At 31.2% G+C, this 26,164-nt stretch overlaps 1 protein-coding gene across 4 annotated transcripts in view; it reads right to left on the bottom strand.

Moving 5' to 3' along the window:
- LOC135133487 (tubulin glycylase 3A-like) overlaps positions 1-26,164 on the bottom strand; it is a 45,679-nt gene that overhangs the window by 3,150 nt on the left and 16,365 nt on the right. For 3 of the 4 annotated variants that reach the window (XM_064061916.1, XM_064061915.1, XM_064061918.1), the window contains exons 2-4: positions 13,080-13,452; positions 6,184-6,585; positions 5,611-6,129 (exon numbers count right to left, since the gene is read on the bottom strand). In XM_064061916.1, coding sequence (XP_063917986.1) covers positions 5,611-6,129; positions 6,184-6,585; positions 13,080-13,314 — 1,156 coding nt within the window. In that variant the 5' untranslated portion in view covers positions 13,315-13,452. Of the gene's footprint in view, positions 1-5,610; positions 6,130-6,183; positions 6,586-12,975; positions 13,056-13,079; positions 13,453-26,164 lie in introns of those variants that run through there. The other variant, XM_064061917.1, reaches the window with a different exon arrangement.

Raw genomic sequence — 26,164 nt, 5'->3', positions numbered from 1 at the left:
AGAAGGTTTTACATTTTTAAAAAGACCGTTGGGACCCCTGACAAGGTTTCACATTAAAAAAGAAAACATTTGGGGCCACCGAGAAGGTTTTACATTTTTAAAAAGACAGTTGGGAACCCCGAGAAGTATTTATATTTTTATAAAAAACCATTTAGGACCCCCGAGAAGGTTTTACTTTCTTAAAAAAGACAGTTGGGACTCCAGAGAAGGTTTCACATCCTAAAAGAAAATTTGACGACCCCGAAAAGGTTTTACAATTTTAAAAAAGACAATTGGGAGCCCCGAGAAGGTTTCACATTCTTAAAAAAAGACATTTGGCGGCCCCGAGAAGGTTTTACATTTTTAAAAAGACCGTTGGGACCCCTGACAAGGTTTCACATTAAAAAAGAAAACATTTGGGGCCCCCGAGAAGGTTTTACATTTTTAAGAACGACAGTTGGAACTCCCGAGAAGGTTTCACATTAAAAAAGACATTTAGGACCCCCGAGAAGGTTTTACCTTCTTAAAAAAGACAGTTGAGACTCCAGAGAAGGTTTCACATCCTAAAAGAAAATTTGACGACCCCGAAAAGGTTTTATTTACATTAAAAAAAAAACAATTGGGAGCCCCGAGAAGGTTTCACATTCTTAAAAAAATACATTTGGGGCTCCCAAGAAGGTTTTACATTTTTAAAACACAGTTGGGTCTCCCGAGAAGGTTTGACATTCTTAAAAAAAGACATTTGGCGGCCACGAGAAGGTTTTACATTTTTTAAAAGACAGTTGGGACCCCTGACAAGGTTTCACATTAAAAAAGAAAACATTTGGGGCCCCCGAGAAGGTTTTACATTTTTAAAAAACACAGTTGGAACTCCCGAGGAGGTTTCACATTAAAAAAGACATTTAGGACCCCCAAGAAGGTTTTACCTTCTTAAAAAAGACAGTTGAAACCCCCGAGAAGGTTTTATATTTTTAAAAAAGACAATTGAGATCCCTGAGAAGGTTTTACATTTTTAAGAAAGACAATTGGAACTCCCGAGAAGGTTTCACATTTAAAAAAAACACATTTGGGGCCCCCAGAAGGTTTTACCTTCTTAAAAAAAATAGTTGGGACTCCAGAGAAGGTTTCAGATTCTAAAAAAAATTGACGCCCTCGAAAAGGTTTTACATTTTTAAAAAAGACAATTGGGATCACCGAGAAGGTTTTACATTTTTAATAAAGACAGTTGGGACCCCGAGAAGATTTCACATAAAAAAAGACATTTAGGGTACCTGAGAAGGTCTCACCTTCTTTAAAAAAAGACAGTTGGCACTCTTGAGAAGGTTTCACATTCTAAAAAAAAACATTTGACGCCCTCGAGAAGCTTTAACATTTTTAAAAAATTCGAAGTCGAAGGTTAAGTATTTCAACAAAACTCCCTTGGCGCCTGAGGGTCCAATCATTCGGAAAAAATGCTTTTCGAAAAATCGAAATATTGAGAAATCCATAAATCAAGACACCGAATTAATAAAAAATTTTAAACCGAAAAATGTAAAAATCGAAAAATTGAAAAATCCAGACATTGAAAAGTTCCCATCATTGAAATGTGGGAAAACCGAGAAATTTGAAAATGGAAAAGTCGAAACATTTTAAAAATCGTGAAACCGAGATATCAAAAATCGAAACATCAAAAAATAGTAAAATCAAAAAATTGAAAAATTGAAAAAGTTAAAATTTGAAAATTCAAAAACTTGAAAAATAGAAATATCGAAGAACTGAAAAATCTAAAAATCGAGAAAATCAGAAATCAAGAAATCCAAAATCTAAATACGAAAATTTCAAATATTGAAAAATTGAAAAATCAAAAAGTCGAAACACTGAAAAATGCAAAAACCTAAAACCTAAAAATCGAAAAATTGATAAATGGAAAAGTAAAAAAATCGAAAACCCGAGGAATCGTGAAATCGAAAATCCAAAATTTAAAATATTGAAAAATGTAAAAGTTAAAAACTCGAAAAACTGAAAATCAAAAAGTTAAAAAATTAAAAATTTAAAAATTCCATAAATTGAAAAACAGAAATATCGAAGAACTGACAATCGAAAATACAAATATAAAAAAACCGAGAAATTCCAAAACTGACATGACGAAAAATTCGGAAATCGAAAAGAAAGCCGAAAAATTGTAACATCGAAAAATTCAAAAACATCAAAAGATCGAGAAATCGAGAAATCGAAAAGTCGTGAAGTACAAAAATAAAAAAATTGAGAAGTCGAAATTGTTCAAAATCGAAAAAAAAACTTGAAAATTCGTGAAATTGTACAATCAAAAAATCGGGACATCGACATCTCAATAAATCAAAAAATCGAAAAATGTAAAAAAAACTTGAAAAATCAGAAAGTCAAAAATTTCAAAATTCGAAAAATTGAAAAACCAAAAAACGTAAAACCGAGAAGTCAAAAAATTGAAAGATCGAAAAACTGAAACATCAAAAAATGAAAAATGTAAAATTTAAAATTTCGGAAAACTGAATCAATAGAAATATTGAAATCAAAAAACGAGAAATCGAGAAATCGAGGAATTCAAACATCAAGAAATCGAAAAATTATAAAATTTAAAATTTAAAAATTGAAAAATCGATGAAGTAAAACGTCGAGAAATCGAAAAATCACAAAATAGAAAAATTAATACATTGGAAAATCCCTAAACTGAAATATCCAAAAATTCCAAAATAGAAGAAAAATTGAAGCATCGAAAAATTGAAATATCCCAAAAATGAAACACCGAAAAATTGAAAAATCGAGAATTCGGAAAGTGGAAAAATCAAAAATTCAAAAAATCGACCAATTGAAAAATTAGAAAATCGACAAAAGGGAGAATTTAAAAACTGAGAAATCGAAACATTGAAAAGTCGAGAAATCGAGAAATGGAAAAATAAAAAAATCGATCGTCAAAAAATTCTAAAATCGTAAAACTGAAAATTGAGAAATCAAAAAATCGAGAAATTGAAAAATTGAGAGATTGAAGAATAAAAAAACTGAAAAATTCCAAAACTCATCTGACGAAAAATTGGGATATCGAAACATTGAAAATCTAAAAAACCTAAACGTAGAAAACCTCAAAAATTGAAATTTCGAGAAATCGAAACATCAAAAGATTAAAAAACCGAAATTGCTCAAAATTGAAGTTGAAACGTTAAAAATTGAAAGAAAAAACTGAAAATCAAGATATTGAACAATCGAAAATTTGAAAATTCGAAAAATTGAAAAATAGAACTATCGAAGAACTGAAAAATCAGAAACTCGAAGAAACCAGAAATCAAAAAATCCAAAATATAAAAACGAAAATTTCGAATATTGAAAAATTGAAAAATCAAAAAGTCGGGACATTGAAAAATTCAAAAATCTAAAACTTAAAAATCGAAAACCCGAGGAATCGTGAAATCTAAAATCCAAAATTTAAAAAATCGAAAAATGTAAAAGTTAAAAAATCAAAAATTGAGAAAAAACTGAAAGATTAAAAATTTTAAAATTCGAAAAATTGAAAAATCAAAATATCGAAGAACTGAAAATCGAATAGTCAAATATAGAAAAATCGGGAAATTCCAAAAGTGACATGTCGAAAAATTCGGAAATCGAAAAAAAGCCGAAAAATCGAAACATCGAAATATTCAAAAACTGAACATAGACAAACTGAAACATCGAAAGATCGAGAAATCGAGGAATCGAAAAGTCGTGAAGTATAAAAAATTGAGATGTCGAAAAATCGAAAGATTAAAAATTGGAAAATTTGAAAAATTAAAAAAAAAGAGAAAAAAAAAGAAAAATCGTGAATTTGAACAATCAAAAAATCCAAAAACTGAAAAATCGAAAAATGTAAAAAAACTGAAACCTTGAAAAATCAAAAAGTCAAAATTTTCAAAATACGAAAAATTGAATCAATAGAAATATTGATGAAATGAAAAAAACGAGAAATCAAAAAATCGGGGGATTCAAACATCAGAAAATCGAAAAATTATAAAATCGACATAAGGAAAAAAATCGATACATTGAAAAGTCGAGAAATCGAGAAATGGAAAAATAAAAAAATCGATCGTCAAAAAATTCTAAAATCGTAAAACTGAAAATTGAGAAATCTAAAAATCGAGAGATTGAATAAAAAAATTGAAAAATTCCAAAACACATTTCTTTTCGAAAAATTGGGAAATCGAAAAATTGAAAAGCCAAAAAGTCGAAACATCGAAAACCTCAAAAATTGGAACATCGAGAAATCGAAACATCAAAAGATCCAAAAATCGAAATTGCTCAAAATCGAAATCGAAACGTTAAAATTTGAAAATTGTAAAATTTAAAATAAAACAAAAAAATCGAGAACTTTAAAAACCGAAAAAATTGAAAAATGAAAGATTTCAAAAATCGAAGTATGTAGTAAAAATCCGAAATACCTAAATCCGAGAAGTCGAAAAATCGAAGATTCGAAACATCAAAATACTAAAAAACCTAATCTATACCAATGCAAGAAAAAAAAAAAGAAAGAGTCAAGTTCGGCATCGAACTACTGCGCCACGGAGACGTTCAAACCGCGTCGAGAATAAAACGTTATTATACCTTGCAAATGTTTTTGCGAAAATTTGAACGTTTGACGAAAAAACTGAAACTGGATTCGTACACTACAAGTATATAAGTAAATTTTTGTGTAACATTTAAATCATTTAAGAATACCATTAAGTGCAATGACGTCATCAAATTGTTGGTGGGAATAATTAGCCAAATTTTGGTTAGCATCTAACCATATACATGATATTTCTACATACACACAAAATTTGACAACAATCCAGCAGTTTAATAAAAAATGGATGGAGACAGACAGACGGAAACGGAAGACTACTTTTTTTGTATTCTAGGGGTCATGAAAGGCCTTGCTGACTCGTAACCACTAAACCATCGCCAGGATGCCTTACGCTAATGGTGAACTGTTACTACACCATGCGTTAAGTTTTTGCAAAAAATCGTATTATAGGACTATATTGTAGTACAACAGTTAAATCAAAATAAACGTAGAATTCTTAACAATTAACCATTTACATGATATTTCTAAAATTTATACAAAATTTGACAATAATCGGTCCAGCAGTTTCGGAGATTACATGTCTAATAAAAATGGATACAGACACTAGACAGACAGACAGACAGACAGACAGACAGACGGAAACGGGGGAGCCATTCGTCCGATGGACTCGATTACTATACTTCCTTAGCTTGCGCTCGGGAAGTAAAAAAGTAGTTATTTGTGTCTAGGTAAAAATATTCAGAGTTGAAAGAAGAAAAGAACCAAAATTTTAAATAAGTGGTTAAGGTTAAACGTTCATCTTGTACACAGGAAAACTGTTTTTTTTTACATCTGTATGGCAACAAAGTATATTTTTTAATAAATATTTAATTAAAAATTACTTGAAATGATGGTATCACAGCTGTCAGTGCAATAATTTCGGATATTAAGTATCTGTCTAACAAATCTCCAACAGATAGACAGACGGAAATCAGTGGCTGACATTTTCGGTGGCGAAATAAAGAGACAAAATATTCGTCAACAAAAATTTCGTACCGAGCTATTTTGACGGGTCACGATCTAAGCTCAATAATTACAAAACTTACCAATGTACTTTTGTACCACGTACTTCAGTTTCAAATTCATAACCTTTTCCACATCCGAGATTGTCTTGATCAGCTGAATCCCCCTCCCTCTGCACTTGTTGCCCGGCTTCAAAATCCAGACGTTCTTCCACCCGTCCATGTTGTACTCCGGCCAGTACTTTTGCAGGTCGTTCAGGATGTTTTTCGATTTGATATAATACATGGTCAAAGGGTGATCGACTGAAGTATCAAACAACGCATTTTTATGCATAACCGAGTAATAATGCGTCAAAAATTGGTCCCACTCGTGGTCCCAAACCCTCTGGTACTCCTTATCAATATCCATGTGTTTTTGCACCTCGATGAACTCCGCACATCTATCTACAGCAAACTGCAACGAACTTAGTGGTACTTGACCTTCCGGCGATTGTATTCCAAATTTGTTTTCCGTGTCGTACGTGTGTATGAGCCACTTTAAGAGTCCCACACAGGCGGTCAAGCGAAAATCTTCGACGAAGTGGTTGAAGTGGTCCGGAAAGCCTGAAATTTTCACAGCGGGTTAAAGTTTTTGAGATTCGTTTTCCGAAAACGGACCTAGTACGTAGCAGCGAGGGAAATTGACGCAGGAGACTCCCGGTTCGCTGTACCAATAATGTTGTTGCAGTAACAGTGCCAGGCCTTCTTTAGATGCAAAGAGCGACTTGCTGAACCGATTCATCAGCTTGTAGCTGCTGGAACGATGTAGGAGATCCGATTGGTCTTTCCGCATGCTCCAGTAGAAGTCCACGTCGAAATTTTGAAGCATGCGGGACATGATTGTTTTCTCACATTTTTCGGTGTAGGCAGTGGGGGATTCCCAGTCGTGTTTGACCGGGAGGTTGCTGATTAGGTCGTCGTTGTTTGGGGCTGTAGACGACTTGGCTTTAGTGATTGTTGGTTCGTATTTTTCGATCCAGTTGCGTTTGAGGAGTTCTCTTCTGATTACTGGCCAGCCACCTGGAAGTACATGTAGTTGGGTTGAAAGTATCAATAACTATATGTTTGTAAACTGTAATAATAAAAAGTAAGTGGTGATAAAATTAAAAAATCGATAATTAAGTTTCAAAGAGTTAACAACGTTACGATGGGTCGTAACCATTGGGTCTATTATTACATTTATAGCCCATCAAATATTACCTAATAATTCTGTACAATAGTTCGATAATTGTAAACACTTATTTCGTAATTTTATAGATAATTCGGTGCGCTGAAAAACAAATAAGTGCTTGACCTTCGTGCTAAAAAATGTTCGTCAGTGTTTTATGGCTTTTTCGTGTTGGTAGGCTTGGTGGTTAGTCATTGTTTCAGGATGTTTTTAGACAAAAGCGAGCCATGAAATTTTTTCTTCATGTTGGATAAACTGATTCACTTGATCAGGATGACAACTTTTTGGAAGGACGACGGAGAGCAGTTGAGTGGCCAGCTAGGTCACCCGATTTAACCCCATTTGACTTTTTTCTGTGGGGTTATGTAAAAACCGAGTTTATGTTAATAGACACAAAGCATCAAAGAACTCCAAGAAAGTATATTAAATGCGATTGTTAACATTCCTCCTAATATTCTACCAGATTTTTTCAATAATGTAATTTTTTAATTAAATTTTTCAAAAAGCTTTCAAAACAATGTGCTCACTATTGACAATCATTAAATCGTAATATTGTTATTTCTAGAACATTTTGAAAATTATTTGGAAACAGTATTTAAATCAGTCTGTTACGCTGGCACTTTATTTCAGTTTATGTACCCTCAGTTCTGTCATTTTTTCAATGATTGGGTACGATTTTCTAATTTTCAGTATTTTTATTTTGACAATTTGTTTTGTTATGTTGGTAAAAATAAAATAATGCATGCATTACATTTCTAAATTCAGAAAAAAATGCACTATTTAAAGATATTTGAGTACTAGTGCTATTTAAAAAAATTGGTCGAAAGTTGTTTCAACAGAACTTCCCTCGCTCCTGAAGTAGAATAAAACATAAATAATAAACACTCAATCAGATTTAGGAATTTAAGTCGTTACTATGGAAATTTGCAATTTAACACCTTTTAAATCAGTCTTATCTTAGCAAGTACTAGGCCCTCCCACCCGCCCCCTATTTTTTCATAAGGTATGTTAATTGCCAAAATAAGTCTTATCTTAGCAAGTACTAGCCCCGCCCACCCACCCCCTATTTTCTCAGAGGATATGTCATTTGCCAAAATAAATCTTATCTTAGCCAAGTAATAGGCCCGGTCACCCGCCCTCTATTTTCTTTAAAGGTATGTCATTTACCAAAATGCTAGTATTTGCTAAGATAAGACTGCTTTTGCCAAATGACATAATCCTGTGAAAAAATAGGGGGTGGGTGGGCGGGGCTAGTCCTTGCTAAGACAAGACTGATTTTGGGAGATGATATATTCCTGTGAGAAAATATGGGGTGGGTGGGCGGGGCTAGTCCTTTCTAAGATAAGACTAATTTTGGCAAATGCCATACCCTCTAAGAAAATAGAGGGCGGGTGGACGGGGCTAGTCCTTGCTAAGATAAGACTAATTTTGCCAAATGACATGTCCTCTGAGAAAATAGAGGGCAAATCTAAAATATATGAATGCAATAATAAATCACAAGTAAAACCTCATCATATTTTGCACATTTTGGGTAGAATTCATTCAGCAATATTTTGAGATGACGTCATCAATTTTAGGGGGGATGAGCAAAAACATTTTGATGAAAAATTTATCTTGCTTATAATAACCTTAAAACATTTCCAAGATTTCAAAGCATTCGATTTTACAGTTCCTGATTAAATGAATCAAACAAATTCACGCATTCATAAATTTTTTTGACTCACCCTGTATAAGCAAATCCAACAAATATGAATCGAATGATAAATCACAAGTATAGATTAATTATATTTTGGACATTTTAGATTCGGCAAAATTTTGAATTGACATCATCAATTTTTTTGGAGGGGTTAAGTAAATATATTTTGATTAAAAATTTATTATGCTTATCATAACTTTAAAATATTTGCAAGATAAATTGCAAAATACCATCTACATGATATTCTTAATATAAATACAAAATTTGACAACAATCGGCCCAGTACTTTCGGAAATTATCTGTCTAATAACAATCCGGGACGGCAGACAGACGGACAGACGGACAGACAGACGGAAACGGGAGACCTGTTCCTTCGTACTGTAGGGGTCATGAAAGGTCGAGAAAACGTAAAAGTAGAGAGTCCGCCGACAGACTGGACTACAATACTGTCTTCGCTTACGCTCGGGAAGTAAAAACTAATAAAAAATACTAAAAGGCTTCATATTTTGAAGGTTACAAACGCTAAAGAAATTTTGAACTTGAAAAACTGCACTTCCGGAAAATTTGAATAGTCAAAAGTTTGGAATAGTCCAAAAATTACCAAAACAATTTCGAAAATGTCGAAAATTCTAAAGTACGCTGTTCTTGAAAATTAAATTAATTTCTAAGATTTCAAAAATAAAAATACATAATTCCAAAAAAACTAAAAAAAATACCTAAATATTTCAAATGTTCTAAATATATTAAAGAAAATTGGAACTTCCAAAAAATTCTGCAATTTCTGAAAATTTGAAAACCCAAAATCGAAACAGTTCAAAAATTAATAATGAAAACTATAAAATACACAGCCTGTTTGACAGAGGAAAGTAACATTTCAACGATTTGGAATATCAACGATTTTGAAAATTAACGTAATTCCTAAGGCTTAATAATGAAAATAAATTCAAATTATGTGAAAAAAAAGTTGTTTCAACACAAGTTCCCTCGCTCCCGAACTAGAATGAAACAAAAAATAAACACCCAATAAGATTTAGGAATTTAACTCGTTACTATGGAAATTTGCAATTTAACACCTTTTAAATCAGTCTTATCTTAGCAAGTACTAGCCCCGCCCACCCGCCCTCTATTTTATCAGAGGATATGTCATTTGCCAAAATAAATCTTATTTTAGCCAAGCAATAAGCCCGGTCACCAGCCCTCTATTTTCTTTAAAGGTGTGTCATTTACCAAAATGCTAGTATTTGCTAAGATAAGACTGATTTTGGCAAATGACATAATCCTCTAAGAAAACAGAGGGCGGGTGGGCGGGGCTAGTCCTTGCTAAGATAAGACTAATTTTGGCAAATGACATATCCTCTGAGAAAATAGAGAGTAAATCTAAAAAATATGAATGCAATGATAAATCACAAGTAAAAACTCATCATATTTTGCACATTTTGGGTAGGATTTATTCGGCAAAATTTTGAGACGACGTCATCAATTTCTTGGAGGGAATAAACAGATAGATTTGGTTACATGCCTACAATAACTTTAAAACATCTGCAAGATTTCGAAGTATTCACTTTTGCAATTCTTGATTTATTCAATATAATTTTTTTTGAGACACCCAGTTTAAGTAAATCTAAAAAATATTAATGCAGTGATATATCATAAGTATAGAATCATCATATTTTGCACATTTAAGATAGCGTATAATCAATAGTAAGATCCCGAGACCGAGAAAACTTGGCGACAATTTTTCGTCAATTGAAAAAAAAAACAGAAAATTTCATTTTTTGGGCTTATGCTAATTTTTAATAAATAAAATTGCAAACACTCATAATTAAACACCAAAATCGCTCTATCCGTATTTTCGTCGTCATCACAACAAACTAGTCAGCAAAAATATAATAAATTTAACAAAATAATGTGTTTTCATTGGTCCATGCCGGGAAATGTTCGCTTGATACTCAGCGATCATTGGTTGATTGATGCAGGAAACTTATCGATCATAAGTTTTTGACTAAAAAAATGTTCACGTAATTCGCCTATGATTTGTCATAATTTGATTTTTCTCACAATTTTATTGGACGAAATTTTCTGAGGGAAATAGTTAGCAATATTTTGTGGTGACGTCATCAATATTTTAGGGAGGATGAGCAAAAGCATTTTGATGAAAAATTTACCTTGCTTATGATAACCTTAAAACATTTCCAAGATTTCAAAGCATTCGGTTTTGCAGTTCCTGATTAAAACAATAAAATAAATTCACGCATTCATATTTTTTTGCGCCACCCTGTATAAGCAAATCCAACAAATATGAATCTAATGATAAATCACAAGTATAGACTCATTTCATTATCTTTTGGACATTCTAGATTCGGCAAAATTTTGAGCTGACGTCATCAATTTTTTTATATTTTGATTAAAAATTTATTATGTTTATCATAACTTTCAGATATTTGCAAGATTTCAAAGCATTCGGTTTTGCAAATTCAAAATTAAATTGCAAAATGTTGTTTTATTTTTTTTCCAAAAATCTGGACGTTTCTGGAAAAACTCAAAACGGAGTGATAAACTACATGTGCAGGACTACGTTATTTTATACAATTTAAAACCCATTTACTATATATGATTTTGAAGTGACGTCATCACATTATTGGTGGGGATGATTAGACAAATTTTGGTGAGATTTTTACCATCTACATGATATTCCTAATATAAATACAAAATTTGACAACAATCGACCCAGTACTTTCGGAGATTATCTGTGTAATAACAATCCGGGACGGCAGACAGACAGACAGACAGACGGACAGACGGACAGACAGACGAAAACGGGAGACTGTTCTTTCGTGCTCTAGAGGACATGAAAGGTCGAGAAAACGTAAAGCTAGAGAGTCGGCCGACGGATTCGATTACAATACTTTTTTCGCTTACGCTCGGGAAGTAAAAATTAATAAAAAATACTAAAAGGGTTCATATTTTGAAGGTTGCAAACGATAAAGAAATTTTGAAGTTGAAAAACTGCACTTTCTGAAAATTTGAATAGTCAAAAGTTCGGAATAGTCCAAAAATTACCAAAACAATTTCGAAAATGTCTAAAATTCTAAAGTACGCTACTGTTGCACATTAAATTAATTTCTAAGATTTCAAAAATAAAAATAATTCCAAAAAGACTAAAAAAGATACTAAATATTTCAAATGTTCTAAATATATTAAGGAAAATTGGAACTTCCAAAAAATTCTGCACTTTCTGAAAATTTGAAAATCCAAAATCGAAATAGTTCAAAAATTAAAAATTAAAATTATGAAATACACTGCCTATTTGACAAAGGAAAGTAACATTCCAACGATTTGGAATATCAAAGATTTGGAAAATGAAAGTAATTCCCAAGACTTAATAAATGAAAATAAATTCAAATATTGTGAAAAAAAAATTGGTCGAAAGTTCTTTCGACAGAACTTCCCTCACTCCTGAATTACAATGAAACATATTCAGCATTTTCGAGTTGAGTTTTTTCTTTACACAATGTTGTGATAACGGCATCAATATTTTTGCATAACAGCATTGTATTCCCAAATATTTTCGAGATGACGTCATTAATTTTTTGGGGGGAATAAACAGATATATTTTGATTAACATTTTACCATGGCATTCAGCTTTGCAATTCTCGATTTACTCAATAAAATAAATTGACTGATTCATTATTTTTTTGAGTCACCTTGTATAAGCAAATCTAAAAAATATTAATGCAGTGATAAGTCACAAATATAAATTCATTATATTTTGCACATTTAAGATGGGATTTATTCAGCAATATTTTGAGGTGACGTCATCAATTTTTAGGGGGGATGAGCAAAAATATTTTGATGAAAAATTTACTTTGGTTATGATAACTTTAAAACATTTCCAATATTTCAAAGCATTTGGTTTTGCAGTTCCTGATTAAATCAATAATCGGACAGACAGACAGGTGGACCGACAGACGGACAGGCGGACTGACAGACAGACACTTACGCTATAAAGTATAAAATTTAAAAAAAATGCAGAAAATAGAACTTGAGTATTCCTAGGGACAACCCAAATTTCAAGAAGTTTCAACAAACCGTTCTAGTGATATTCAACTGCTTCCATATTTTTGAGCGACCTGTATATGAAATTGGTTACCAACCACTCTACTAGATTTACATAGCCTACCTTTGTCTAAAAACATCCTGAATGGTATGTACTCAAGCAATGGGCAAGATTTCAACTTATATATTATGATTTCACAAAAAATGTATGCATTCTTCAGTTTCGATTTTTTCTAAGAAAGAAAAACCAACATAATTAAAACTAAAAACTGAACATGGAGGCTGATTTTGGAATTACGAAGAGGAGCCTGGGAGGCCACCCAATAAAATAAATCCGGCTGAACTTTAACACATCCTAATCACGAAATTATAACTCCGGAAGTTTTCCGGTGATCCTCGCTCGTAGCAACTTAATTTGTAACCATTATAACACTGCGTATGAACCAGAGCTCCCATAAAATCCAATTTGCTATTACGAATCCCATCATACCTTTCATAGCGGTGTCAGCATGGCAAAACAACGTTTAAACTACGGACTTAACAACATCCACTGCACTCCGTAAAGCGCCTACATACAGACATTTCCAGTCTTACCTTTTATCGTGAACACTTTATGTTCTTTAACGGCAGTTTCGACGATTTTTCTTAGACGACTTAGCCGTTCCGAGGTGATCGTGCACTTGTACTTGTTCTCGATGCAACTACTGGATCTTTTCATAACATCGGAGGAAGCTTCTGCTGTCATCGCATGTTTGGGCGAAGATGGTGCACTGGCGACCAGCGGTGAGACCATGATGGCTGGACTTAATTTTTCAGGAGGTTCCGGCATTATTTGGCATGTTTTTGCGGATTTGATGACATGTGTCACGGCTTTTGTCTCCCTGGACAACCCCTCACGTAAGTTGCCCAGGGATTTTTCTCATCTAAGCATAGGGAAAGTGGGTGAGTTGTCCTTCCGTTGGGTTTACTGGAAATAGTGGTTAATGAGTACGTGGAAGTGGATGAAGCGGACGAAAAGTTGAGGAGATTGGATTTTTTAGAGATTTGTGGTAGGTTTCACATGGATTGTTATTTTACTGAGGCGAGTGGAGTTCAGGCTCGTTACGCGGTTATCCAGGCCCGACGTTACCATATAGGGTCGAGTGGGTGAAGTGCGACCCGCGGTCAATGACAGCTTAGTTGTGGTGAGAAATAACCATATTACAAAAATCGCAAGATTTTCTAAAAATTCGGTTTCAAAGTCCGATTTCAAAAGTGCCATAATTGATTTTGTCTATTTTGGAAAAATGATACGAATTTTCGAAAGAATGAATCCGAAAACAACTCCTGTAGGTCGAAACCAATAAAAGACTCTGGTAATTTTCGGAGGTATTCGGGAAAGGTAAAAAATTTCATTAGAAAGTATATTGAAAAATTTACTTTGGATGAAGTTGTCTAAAAATTCACAAATAGTTCCGAGGTTTAGTAGAATTCGGAGAACCGCATCAAAAAACATAACCTATCAAGATTTTCTAAATATTCGGTTTCAAAGTACAATTTTTAAATTGTACCCTGACAGTTGCCAAAATTAAAAAAAAAAAAATGGGACATAGATTACAACGAGCTGAATCCAAAAACATAACGTGTTGACGCTTCCAAATCAAGATTTTTGAAATACTGGACATTAAAATCAAATGTTCAAAATAACCAAAAAATGTACAAAATTTATTTTAGTTTTTCTAGAAAAATGGAGAAATTTTCGAAAAATAAAGCCGAGAAACCTTCTAGAGGTTGAAATTAACAAAAAGAATATTTTTTGGCAATTTTTTAAAGTCCTCCAGGAAAATATCATCTATGGAGTTATTGAAAAATGACTTTTTGGAGAAACTGCCAAAGAATCTGCAAAAAGTTCTAGGATCTTGATGATCAGAAACGGAAAACATAACAATCAATATTTTAGAAATATTCTATTTCAAAGTCAAATTTTTAAAATATCCCAAACATTTATTTCTATCGTTTTAGCGATTCTAGAAAACTAGTAAGAATTTTCGAAGGAATGAAGCCGAAAAACTTATAGAGGTTGAAATGAAGAGCAAAATCTTTTTTGTCACTTTTCGAAAGGTCAAAAATTTTATACAGTTGGTTATTGAAAAATTGAGCTTTTGGCAAAAATTCACAAATAATTGTGGAATATAGATTTCAGCTACCTGAATAAAAAAAAAAACATAAATATAGTACTGACGGCTTCGGTTCAGGATTTTCTAAATATTAAATTTCAAAGTCCAGTTTTTGAAGACAAGTACCAAAAATTGCCATTTTTAATTTTAGTAGGAACTTTTTTAGAAAAAACGAACTCAAAAAACCTTCTGGAGGTCGAAATCCAAAAAAAAATCTCTTCTGGTCATGTTTGAATTGAGAAAAGAAATTTTTCCCAATTTTAAAATTTGGACTTTTGGCAAAGTTGATTAAAAATTAATTTTCGAAATATTTGATTTCAAAGTCAGATTTTGAAAATATTCTAAAGATGTACATAATTTATTTTCATTATTCTGGAAAAGTGGTAGAAATTTTCGAAAAATAAAGCCGAAAAAACAAAAGAATCTGTGTTTAGCAATTTTCGAAAGTTCTCGGGAATTGTCAAAAATTTCATACACGGGGTTATTGAACAATTGAGCTTTTGGCGGAATTGCCAAAAAATCTGCAAATAATTCTAAGCTTTGGATCTCTGCGAGCTGAATAGAACAACATAACGTGTTGATATTCTCCGATCAAGATTTTTGAAATATTCGACTTCTAAGCAGAGTTGTCAAAATATCCCAAAAATTGATTTATGTCATTTATATATTTAAATCTTTTGACAATTACCGGAAGTGCTGCGGGTCAAAAGTCAAAAATTTCTTAAAACAAGTTATGTGATTTTCTAAATATTCGGTTTTAAAGTCCAATTTTTAAATATACCAAAAATTGCCATTTTTAATTTTGGCTATTCTGGAAAAATGGTAGCAATTTTCGAAGAAATGAAACCGAAACAACTTCTAGAGGTCGAAATCAACAAAAAATCTCTTCTGGTAATTTTCGAAGACGTTCGGAGAAAGAGCAAAAATTTCAAATGTAGGGGTTTTGAAAAATTGGACTTTTGACAAAGTTACCTAAAAGAAAAAATTGAGAAACAGATGGCAATTAGTTGAATTCAAAAACATAACGTGCTGACGGTTCCAAATAAAGATTTTCGAAATATTCGGTTTCAAAAAATTTACATAAATTATTTTGGTTATTTTGGAGATGGAGAAATTTTCGTAAAATAAAGCCAAAAGCCCTCTAGAGGTAGAAATCAACAAAAATATATCTTTTTGATAACTGTTAAAGTCTTCTAGGAAAAGCCAAAAATACAGGGAGTTGCTGGAAAATTGAGGTTTTGGTGAAACTGCCAAAGAATCTATAAAAAATTCTGTGATATGATCTTGATGAGCTGAATCGAAAAAAGTAACTTATTGATGACTCCCGATTAAGATTTTCAAAATTTTCGATTTCAAAGTAAAATTTTTAAAATATCACAAACATTTATTTATATCGTTTTGGGGATTCTAGAAAAATAGTAAAAATTTTCGAAGGAATGAAGTCGAAAAAAATTTTAGAGGTTGACATTAACAGCAGCATCTTTTTTGTCAATTTTCCTGTTTGAAGATAGATACTAAAAATTGCCATGTTTAACTTTTGTAGGAACTTTTTTAGAAGAAATGAACCAGAAAAATCTTCTGGAGTCGAAATCAACAAAATATGGTAATTTTCGAAAGTGTTTGGGAAAAAGTAAAAATTTTCATTTGAAATTCGTTCCAACTTGAAGTTTGGACTTTTGGCAAATTGATTAAAAATTCATAAAAAATCAAGATTTTCGAAATATGTTTTTGATTTCGAAGTCTGATTTTTAAAATATTCTGAAGATATACAATAATTAATTTTTATTATTCTGGAAAATGATACAAATTTTTGAAAAATATAGCGGAAAAAACGAAAAAATCTGTTTTTGGCAATTTTCGATAGTTCTCGGGGCATTGTCAAAAATTTCATATTATTGAACAATTGAGCTTTTGGCCAAATTGTCAAAAAATCTGGAAAAAAAGTCTAAGATTTAGATATCTGCTAGCTGAATAGAAAAACATAACGTGTTGATGATCTCCGATCAAGATTTTCGAAATGTTCGACTTCTAAGTAGGATTTTTAAAATATCCCAAAAATTGATTTATGTTATTTTGGCTGCTCTGGAAAGATAGTGGGAATTTTCGAAGAAATGAAACTGAAAAAACTCCTAGTCAAAATCAAAAAAATGGAGAAACTTTCGTAAAATAAAGTCGAAAAGCTTTCTAAAGGTTGGAATCAACAAAAGAATCTCTTTTTGGCAACTTTTTAAATTGCTCTAGGAAAGGTCAAAAATACAGGGAGTTACTGGAAAATTGAGTTTTTGGTGAAATTGCCAAAGAATCCGTAAAAATTTCTTTGGTATGATCTTGATGAGTTGAATCGAAACACATAACTTGTTGATGATCCCCGATTAAGATTTTCAAAATTTTCGATTTCAAAGTAAAATTTTTAAAATATCACAAACATTTTTTAATGTCGTTTTGGCCATTCTGGAAAAGCAGTACGAACTTTCGAAAGAATGAAGTCGAAAAAACTTCTAGAGGTTGAAATGAACAGCGAATCTCTTTTGGCAATTTTTAATGAAAAATTTCATACAGGCGGTTATTGAAGAACTGAATTTTTGGTGAAGTTGCCTAAAAATTCACAAATAATTCTGGACTATAGATTTCGTCGACCTGAATCAAAAAACATATTGTACTGACGGCTTCGGTTCAGAATTTTTTTAAATATTCCAGTTTTTGAAGGCAGGTACAAAAAATTGCCATTTTTAACTTTGGTAGAAACTTTTTTATAAAAAATGAACTAGAAAAATCTTCTAGAGGGCGAAATTAACAAAAAGGTCTCTTCTGGTAATTTTCGAAAGTGTTTGGGAATAGATAAACATTTTCATTTGAATTCTTTTCCAATTTTGAAGATTGGACTTTTGGCAAAGTTGTTTAAAAATTCATAAAAAATTCTAAGCGACGAGCTGAATCGAAAAACAAAACGTGTTGATGACCTCCGATTAAGATTTTCGAAATACAAATTCGGTTTCAAAGTCAAATTTTTAAAAATTGCCATAATTTATTTTGATGAAATCGGAAAAAGGTATGTAGGTCGAAATCAACACAGGATTCTCCTCTGGTAATTTTCGACGGTATTCGGTGGAAGGTAAAAAATTTCATTACGAGGGATACTGAAAAATTTACGTTTGGCGAAGTTGTCTAAAAATTCACAAATAATTCTGAGGTTTAATAGATATCGGCGAACCGAATTAAAAAACATAAGTTCAATTTTTAAATGTACCCAAAATTGCCATTTTTAATTTTGCCTATTCTTTAAAAATGGTAGCAATTTCGAAAGAAATAGAGCCCGAAAAAACTTCAAAAAAACTCTTTTGATAATTCTCAAAAATTCGAAATTTTGAAAAATTGGACTTTCTGATAGTTGCCTAAAATTAAAAAACATCTAAGACACAGTGAACTGAATCCAAAAACATAACGTGTTGACGCCTTCAAAAAAAAATTCCGAACATTCCGTTTCAAAGTCAAATGTTTAAAATAACCCAAAAATTTACATAATTTATTTTGGCTGTTCTGGAAAAATGGAGAAATTTTAGAAAAATAAAGCCGCCACATTCTGAAGGATAAAATCAACAAAATAATCTCTTTTTGGCAATTTTTTAAAGCGCTCCAAGAGAAATATCATACAGGGAGTTATTGAAAAATGAGTTTTTGGTCAAAATTCCCAAAGAATCTCCAAAAAATTCTGGGATCTATAGATCTTGATAATCTGAAACTAAAAACATAACGTGTTGATGATCTCCATACTTTCGAAATATGTATTCGATTTCAAAGTCAAATTTTTAAAATATCCCAAACACGTATTTATATGGCTTAAATAAATTTTAAATATACCAAAAATTACTATTTTTATTTTTGGCCATTGTGGAAAAATGATACCAATTTTGGAAAAAATGAAACCCGAAAAAACTTATAGAAGTCGAAATCAACAAAAAATCTCTTCTGGTGTTCGGAGAAACGTCAAAAATTTCAAATTTAGGGGCTTTGAAAAACTGGACTTTTGACAAAGTTCCCCATAATTAAAAAAAATCTGGGAAACAGATCACAATGAATTTAATCTACATACATAACGTGTTGACGATCCCGAATCAAGATTTTCGAAATATTCGGTTTCAAAATCAAATGTTAAAAAACCTAAAAATTTACGTAATTTATTTTGGTTCTGCTGGAAAAAAGGACAAATTTTCGAAAAATAAATCCGAAAAAACCTTCTAAAGGATGAAATCAACTAAAGAATCCTTTTTGGCAATTTTTTCAAGCTCTCCAGGAAAGGTCAAAAATGTCATAATTACAGGCGGTTTATTGAAAAATTGAGTTTTCGGCAAAGTTGCCAAATTTCATAAATATTTCTGGGAGATAAATTTCAGTGAGTGAAATGAAAAAACGTAAAGTATTGACGGTCCCGGATCAAGATTTTTTAAATATTCCATTTCAAAATCCAATTTTTAAATACAGGTGGTACCAAAGATTGTCTTTTTCAAATTTGACTGCTCTCGAAAGGAAAGACGTCTGTAGTTCGAAATTAACAAAAAGATCTCTTCTGGGAATTTTCGAAAGTGTATGGGGGAAAGTCAAAATTTTCATTTGTGTTTTTTCCAATCTTGGAAAATTATTGTATTTTTGACAAAGTTGCCTAAAAATTCATAAAACATTCTAGGCGACGAGTTGAATCGAAAAACATAATAATGTGTTAAAAATCATGATTTCGAACCATGATTTTCCAACTGTTCGGTTTCAAAGCCACCTTTTTAAAACATTCTAAAGATGTACATGCTCGTAATTTATTGTTATTATTTTGGAAAAGTGGTAGAACTGTTCGAAGAATAAATCCGAAAAAACTCAATTTTTGTTGAAATCAAAATTGACAAAAGAATCTGCTTTTTTGGTAATTTTCGAAAGTGCTCGAGCAATGGCAAAAATTTCATACAGGAGGTTATTAAAAAATTGAGCTTTTGACCAAAGAAAATTTAACGTGTTGACGAATCAAGATTTTCGAAATATCCGGTTTCAAATTGAAATGTTTAAAATAATGAAAACATTTACAGATCTAATTTATTTTGGTTGTTCTAGAAAATGCAGAAATTTTCGAAAAATAGATCCAATAAACCTTGTAAGGGTTGAAATCAACAAAAAAATTTCTTTAAGAGAATTTTTTAAAGTGCTCCAGAAAAGTGAAAGATCTCATACGGGGAGCTACTGAAAAATTGAGTTTTTGGCGAAATTACCAAAGAACTTGCGAATAATTCTGGAATATATATATAGATCTCGATGCACTGAATCGAAAAACATAACGTCTTAATTCTGGATCAAGATTTTCGAAAAATTCGGTTTCAAAGTCCAATTTCAAAATTCCCATAATTTATTTTAGGAAGGATATTGAAAAATTTACTTTTAGTGAAGTTGTCTAAAAATTCACAAATAATTCCGAGGTAGATTTCGACGAAGCGAATCAAAAAACATAACCTATCAAGATTTTCTAAATATTCGGTTTCAAAGTAAAATTTTTAAATGTACCCAAAATTGCCGTTTTTTGCCTATTCTAGAAAAATGGTAACAATTTCGAAAGAAATGGAGCACGAAAATCAACAAAAAATCTCTTCTGGTAATTTGGTAATTTTCAAAGTACTTAGTTCAGGGTTTGAAATGGGGGAGTTTTGAAAAATTGGACTTTTGACAGTTGCCTAAAATTAAAAAAAAAATTGGGACACAGATCACAATGAGCTGAATCCAAAAACATAACGTGTTGACGTTTCCAAATCAAGATTTTCGAAATATTGGGTATTAAAATCAAATGTTTAAAATGACCAAAACATTCACAAAATTTATTTTAGTTTTTCTGGAAAAATGGAGACATTTTCGAAAAAAAAAGCTTACAAATCTTCTAGAGGTTGAAATTAACAAAAAGAATATTTTTTGGCAATTTTTTAAAGTCCTCCAGAAAAAATATCATAAGGATTTATTGAAAAATGACTTTTTGGAGAAACTGCCAAATAATCTGCAAAAAGTTCTGGGATATAGATCTTGATGATCAGAAACGGAAAACGTGTTGATGATCCCCAATCAATATTTTAGAAATATTCTATTTCAAAGTCAAATTTTTAAAATATCCCAAACATTTATTTATATCATTTTAGCCATTCTAGAAAAACAGTAAGAATTTTCCAAGGAATGAAGCTGAAAAACTTATAGAGGTTGAAATGAAGAGCAAAGTCTCTTTTGAGACTTTTCGAAAGGTCAAATATTTCATACAGTTGGTTATTGAAAAATTGAGCTTTTGGTAAAAATTCACAAATAATTCTGGAATATAGATTTCAGCCACCTGAATAAAAAACATAAATATAGTACTGACGGCTCCGGTCAGGATTTTCTAAATATTAAATTTCAAAGTCCAGTTTTTGAAGGCAAGTACCAAAAATTGGCATTTTTAATTTTAGTAGGAACTTTTTTAGAAGAAATGAACTCAAAAAATCTTCTGGAGGTCGAATCCACAAAAAAATCTCTTGTGGGCATTTTCGAAAGTTTGAGGAAAGATAGAAATTTTCATTTGGAATTTTTCTCAATTTTGAAATTTGGACTTTCGGCAAAATTGATTAAAAATTCATGTTCGAAATATTTGATTTCAAAGTCAGATTTTAAAAATATTCTAAAGATGTATAGTTTTGGAAATTTCATTGTACCCTATAAAATTTTATTGGCAATAACGAGATGGACAGTAGTACAATAGCAAGACATATTTACAACATAAATTGTCCCGTGCTAGTAATCTTCGATCAAGATTTTTGAAATATTCAACTTCTAAGTAGGATTTTTAAAATATCCCAAAAATTGCTTCATTTCATTTTGGCTGCTCTGAAAAGATAGTAAGAATTTTCGAAGAAATATAGCTGAAAAAACTTCTAAAAGTCGAAATCAACAGAAGAATATCTTTTAACAATTATCGAAAGTGTTGATAGTCAAAGTTCAAACATTTCTCAAAGCAGGTTATGTGATTTTCTAAATATTCGATTTCAAAATCCAATTTTTAAATTTACGAAAAATTTCCATTTTTAATTTTGGCTATTCTAGAAAAATGATAGCAATTTTCGAAAAAATCAAGCCGAAAAACTTCAAGAGCTCGTAATCAACAAAAAATCTGTTCTGGTAATTTTTGAAAGCGTTCGGAGAAAGATCAAAAATTTCAAATGGAAAGGTTTTGAAAAATTGAACTTTTGACAAAGTTGCCTAGAATATAAAAAAAATGAGATACACATCACAATGAGCTGAATTCAAAAACATAAGGTGCTGACGGTACCGAATCAAGATTTTCGAAATGAACGGTTTCAAAATCAAATGTTAAAATAACCAAAAAATTTACATAATCTATTTTGGTTGTTCTGGAGAAATCGAGAAATTTTCGTAAAATAAAGCCGAAAAACCTTCTAGAGGTTGAAATCAACAAAAGAATGTCTTTTGACAATTTTTTAAAGAGCTCTAGGAAAGGTCAAAAATTACTAGAAAATTGACTTTTTGGTGAAACTCCCAAAGAATCTGTAAAAAATTCTGTGGTATGATCTTGACGAGCTGAATCGAAAAGATTCAGATTTTCAAAATTTTCAATTTCAAAGTAAATTTTTTTAAAATAGTACGAATTTTCGAAGGAATGAAGTCGAAAAAACTTTTAGAGGTTGAAATTAACACTAGCATCTTTTTTGTCAATTTTCGAAAGTGCTCGGCGAAAGGTAAAAAATGTCATCGAGCTGAATCAAAAAACATATTGTACTGACGGCTTCGATTCAGAAGGTTCTAAATATTCCAGTTTTTGGAAACAGATACCAAAAAATGTCGTTTTTAGTTTTAGTAAGGTCTCTTTTGGTAATTTTCGAAAATATTTGGAAAAAGGTAAACATTTTCATTTGACTTTTTTCCAATTACGAAGATAGGACTTTTGGCAAAGTTGTTTAAAAATTCATTAAAAATTCTAAGCGACGAACTGAACCGAAAAACAAAACGTGTTGAAAATCTTGATCTCGAATCAAGATTTTCGAAATATTTTGTTTTGGATTTCAAAGTCATTTTTTTTTTAATATTCTACAGATATACATACATGATTTATTTTGATTATTCTGGAAAAGTGGCAGAAATCTTCGAAAAATAAAGCCGAAAAAACAATAGGATCTGTTTTTGGCAATTTTCGAAAGTTCTCTGGGAATTGTCAAAAATTTCATACACGGAGTTATTGAACAATTGAGCTTTTGGCGAAATTGCCAAAAAATCTGCAAAAAATTTTGAGATTTACATCTCCGCGAGCTGAATAGGAAAACATAACGTGTTGATGATCTCCGATCAAGATTTTCGAAATATTCGACTTCTACGTTGGATTTTTAAAATTTCCCAAGAATTGATTTGTCATTTTGGCTGCTCTGGAAAGATAGTAGGAATTTTCGTAGAAATAAAATTGAAAAGACTTCTAGAAGTTGAAATCAATAGAAGAATATCTTTTGACAATTATCAAAAGTGCTGGGAGTCAAAGTTCAAAAATTTCTTATAGGAGGTTATGTCCAATTTTAAATAAGTAAGTAGGTATACCAGAAATTGTCGTTTTTAATTCTAGCTATTCTGGAAAAGTGGTACAAGAAGCAATTTTGAAAAAATAAAGCCGAAAAACTTTTAGAGTTCGACAAAAATCTCTTCTGGTAATTTTCGAAGGCGTTCGGAGAAAGTTCGAAAATTTCACATGGGGGGGGGGGGGGCGGTTTGAAAAATGAATTAATTTTTCCAATTTTGAAGATTGGGCTTTTGGCAAATTTGTTTAAAAATTCATATAAAATTCTAAGCGACGAGCTGAACCAAAAAACAAAACGTGTTGATGATCTACGATAAAGATAAAGATTTTCGGAATAAAAATTCGGTTTCAAAGTCAAATTTTTAAGTACTCCAAAACTGCCATAATTTATTTTGACTATTTTGGAAAAATGATACGAATTTTCGAAGGAATGAATTCGGAAAAACGTAGGTTGAAATCAACAATCCGGGGTTTAGTAGATCTCGCCGAACCGAATTAAAAAACATAACCGATCAAGATTTTCTAAATATTCGGTTTCAGAGTTCAATTTTTAAATGTACCCAAAATTGCCATTTTTAATTTTGCCTATTCTGGAAAAATGGTAGCAATTTCGAAAGAAATGGAGCCCGAAAAAACTAAAGGTCGAAATCAACAAAAAATCTTTTCTGGTAATTTTCAATGGTGTTCAGCGTAAGGTCAAAAATTTGAAATGAAAGGGTTTTGACAAATTGGACCTTTTGACAGTTGCTGCAAATTAAAAAAAATAATAAGACACAGATCACAATCAGCTAAATTCAAAAACATAACGTGTTAACGCTTCCAAATCGAAATTTTCATTTCAAAATCAAATTATTAACATAACCTAAAAATTTACATAATGGAGAAATTTGCGAAAAATAAAGTCGAAAAACCTTCTAAAAGATCAAATAAACAAAATAATTTCTTTTTGGGAATTTTTTACATTGCTCCAGGAGAAATGTCATACAGGGAGCTATTAAAAAATTGAGCTTTTGGCGAAATTGTCAAAAAATGTACAAAAAACTTCGAGCTGAATCAAAAAATTTAACGTGTTGACGGGTCAAGATTTTTGAAAATATTCGATTTAAAAGTAAAATTTTTAAAATATTTATTTATGCCGCTTTGCACATTCTGGAAAAATAGTAAGAATTTTTGGAAGAATGAAGGCGAAAAAACTTCGATTGAAATGAAAAACAGAATCCCTTATGACAGTTTTCGAAACTGTTGATGGAAAGGTCAAAAATATCATACAGACTATCGAAAAATAGAGTTTTTGGCGAAGTTGTCTAAAAATTCACAAATAATTCCAAGATGTAGCAGATCTCAGCGAACTAAATCAAAAATCATATACAAACTGGAATTTTGACAAAGTTCCCCATAATTAAAAAAAATCTAGGAAACAAATTACAATGAGTATAATCTAAATACATAACGTGTCCCGAATCAAGATTTTCGAAATATTGGGTTTTAAATTCAAATGTTTAAAATAACCTAAAAATTTACATAATTTATTTTGGTTGTGCCGATAAAATGGAGAAATTTTCGAAAAATAAATCCGAAAAAACCTTCTAAAAGTTCAAATCAACAAAAGAATCCTTTTTGGCAATTTTTTAAAGTACTCCAGGAAGGGTCAAAAATGTCATACAGGGGTTCTATTCAAAATTGAGTTTTTGACGAAGTTGCCAAATTCCACAAATAATTCTGGGAGATTTCAGTGAGCGGAATCAAAAAATGTATTGACGGCCCCGGATCACGATTTTCTAAATATTCCGTTTCAAAGCCAAATTTTTAAATACAAGTGGTGCAAAAAATTGTGTTTTTCAAATTTGACTGTTCACGAAAAAAAGGTCGGAACTTTTCGGAAATCAACGAAAAGGTCCCTTCTGGGAACTTTCGAACGTGGCAAAGTTGATTAAAAATTCATAAACAATTCTAAACGTCGAGTTGAATCGAAAAACATAATGTGTTGAAAATCATGATTTCGACCAGGATTTTCCAAATATTCGGTTTCAAAATCACCTTTTTAAAATATTCCAAAGATGTACATATACCCGTAATTTATTGTTATTATTTTGGAAAAGTGATAGAAATTTTCGAAGAATAAATCCGAAAAAAATCAATTTTTGTTGTAATCAAAATTAAGAAAAGAATCTGCTTTTTTGGCAATTTTCGAAAGTGCTCGAGAAATGGCTAAAAATTTCAAACAGGGGGTTACTAAAAAATTGCGCTTTTGGCCAAATTGTCAAAAAATGTGCAAAAAACTCTGAAATATAGATGTCTTCGAGCTGATTCAAAAAATATTCGGTTTCAAATTGAAATATTTAAAATAATGAAAACATTTACATATTTAATTTATTTTGCTTGTTTTGGAAAATGGAGAAATTTTCGAAAAATAGAGCCAAAAAACCTTCTAAGGGTTGAAATCAACAAAAAAATGTCTAAAAGAATTTTTTAAAGTGCTCCAGAAAAAGATGTCATACAAGGAGTTATTGAAAAATTGAGTTTTTGGCGAAATTACCAAAGAACCTGCGAATAATTCTGGAATATAAGTAGATCTCGATGCACTGAATCGAAAAACATAACGTCTTAATTCTGGCTCAAAATTTTCGAGACATTCGATTTCAAAGTAAATTTGTAAAATATCCCAAACATTTATACTTATATGGTTTTGGCTGTTCTAGAAAAATAGTAAGAATTATCGGAAGAATAAGGGCGAAAAAATTTCTAGAGATTGAAATGAAACACAGAATCCCTTTGGGCAATTTTTGAAAGTGTTCAAGAAAAGGTCAAAAATTTCATACAGGCGGTTATCGAAATACTGAGTTTTTGTCGAAGTTGTCTAAAAATTTACAAATAATTCCAAGATGTGGTAGATTTCGGCGAACTGAATCAAAAATCATAACGCATCAACATTTTCTAAATATTCGGTTTCAAAGTCC

This window comes from Zophobas morio, unplaced genomic scaffold (assembly GCF_036711695.1).
Source record: "Zophobas morio isolate AGI-343-1 ecotype UQ-CSIRO unplaced genomic scaffold, CSIRO_AGI_Zmor_V1 ptg000022l, whole genome shotgun sequence".
Lineage (NCBI taxonomy): Eukaryota > Metazoa > Arthropoda > Insecta > Coleoptera > Tenebrionidae > Zophobas > Zophobas morio.
Note: the sequence above shows the minus strand (reverse complement) of the source record. Positions and strands in the feature narration are given on the sequence as shown.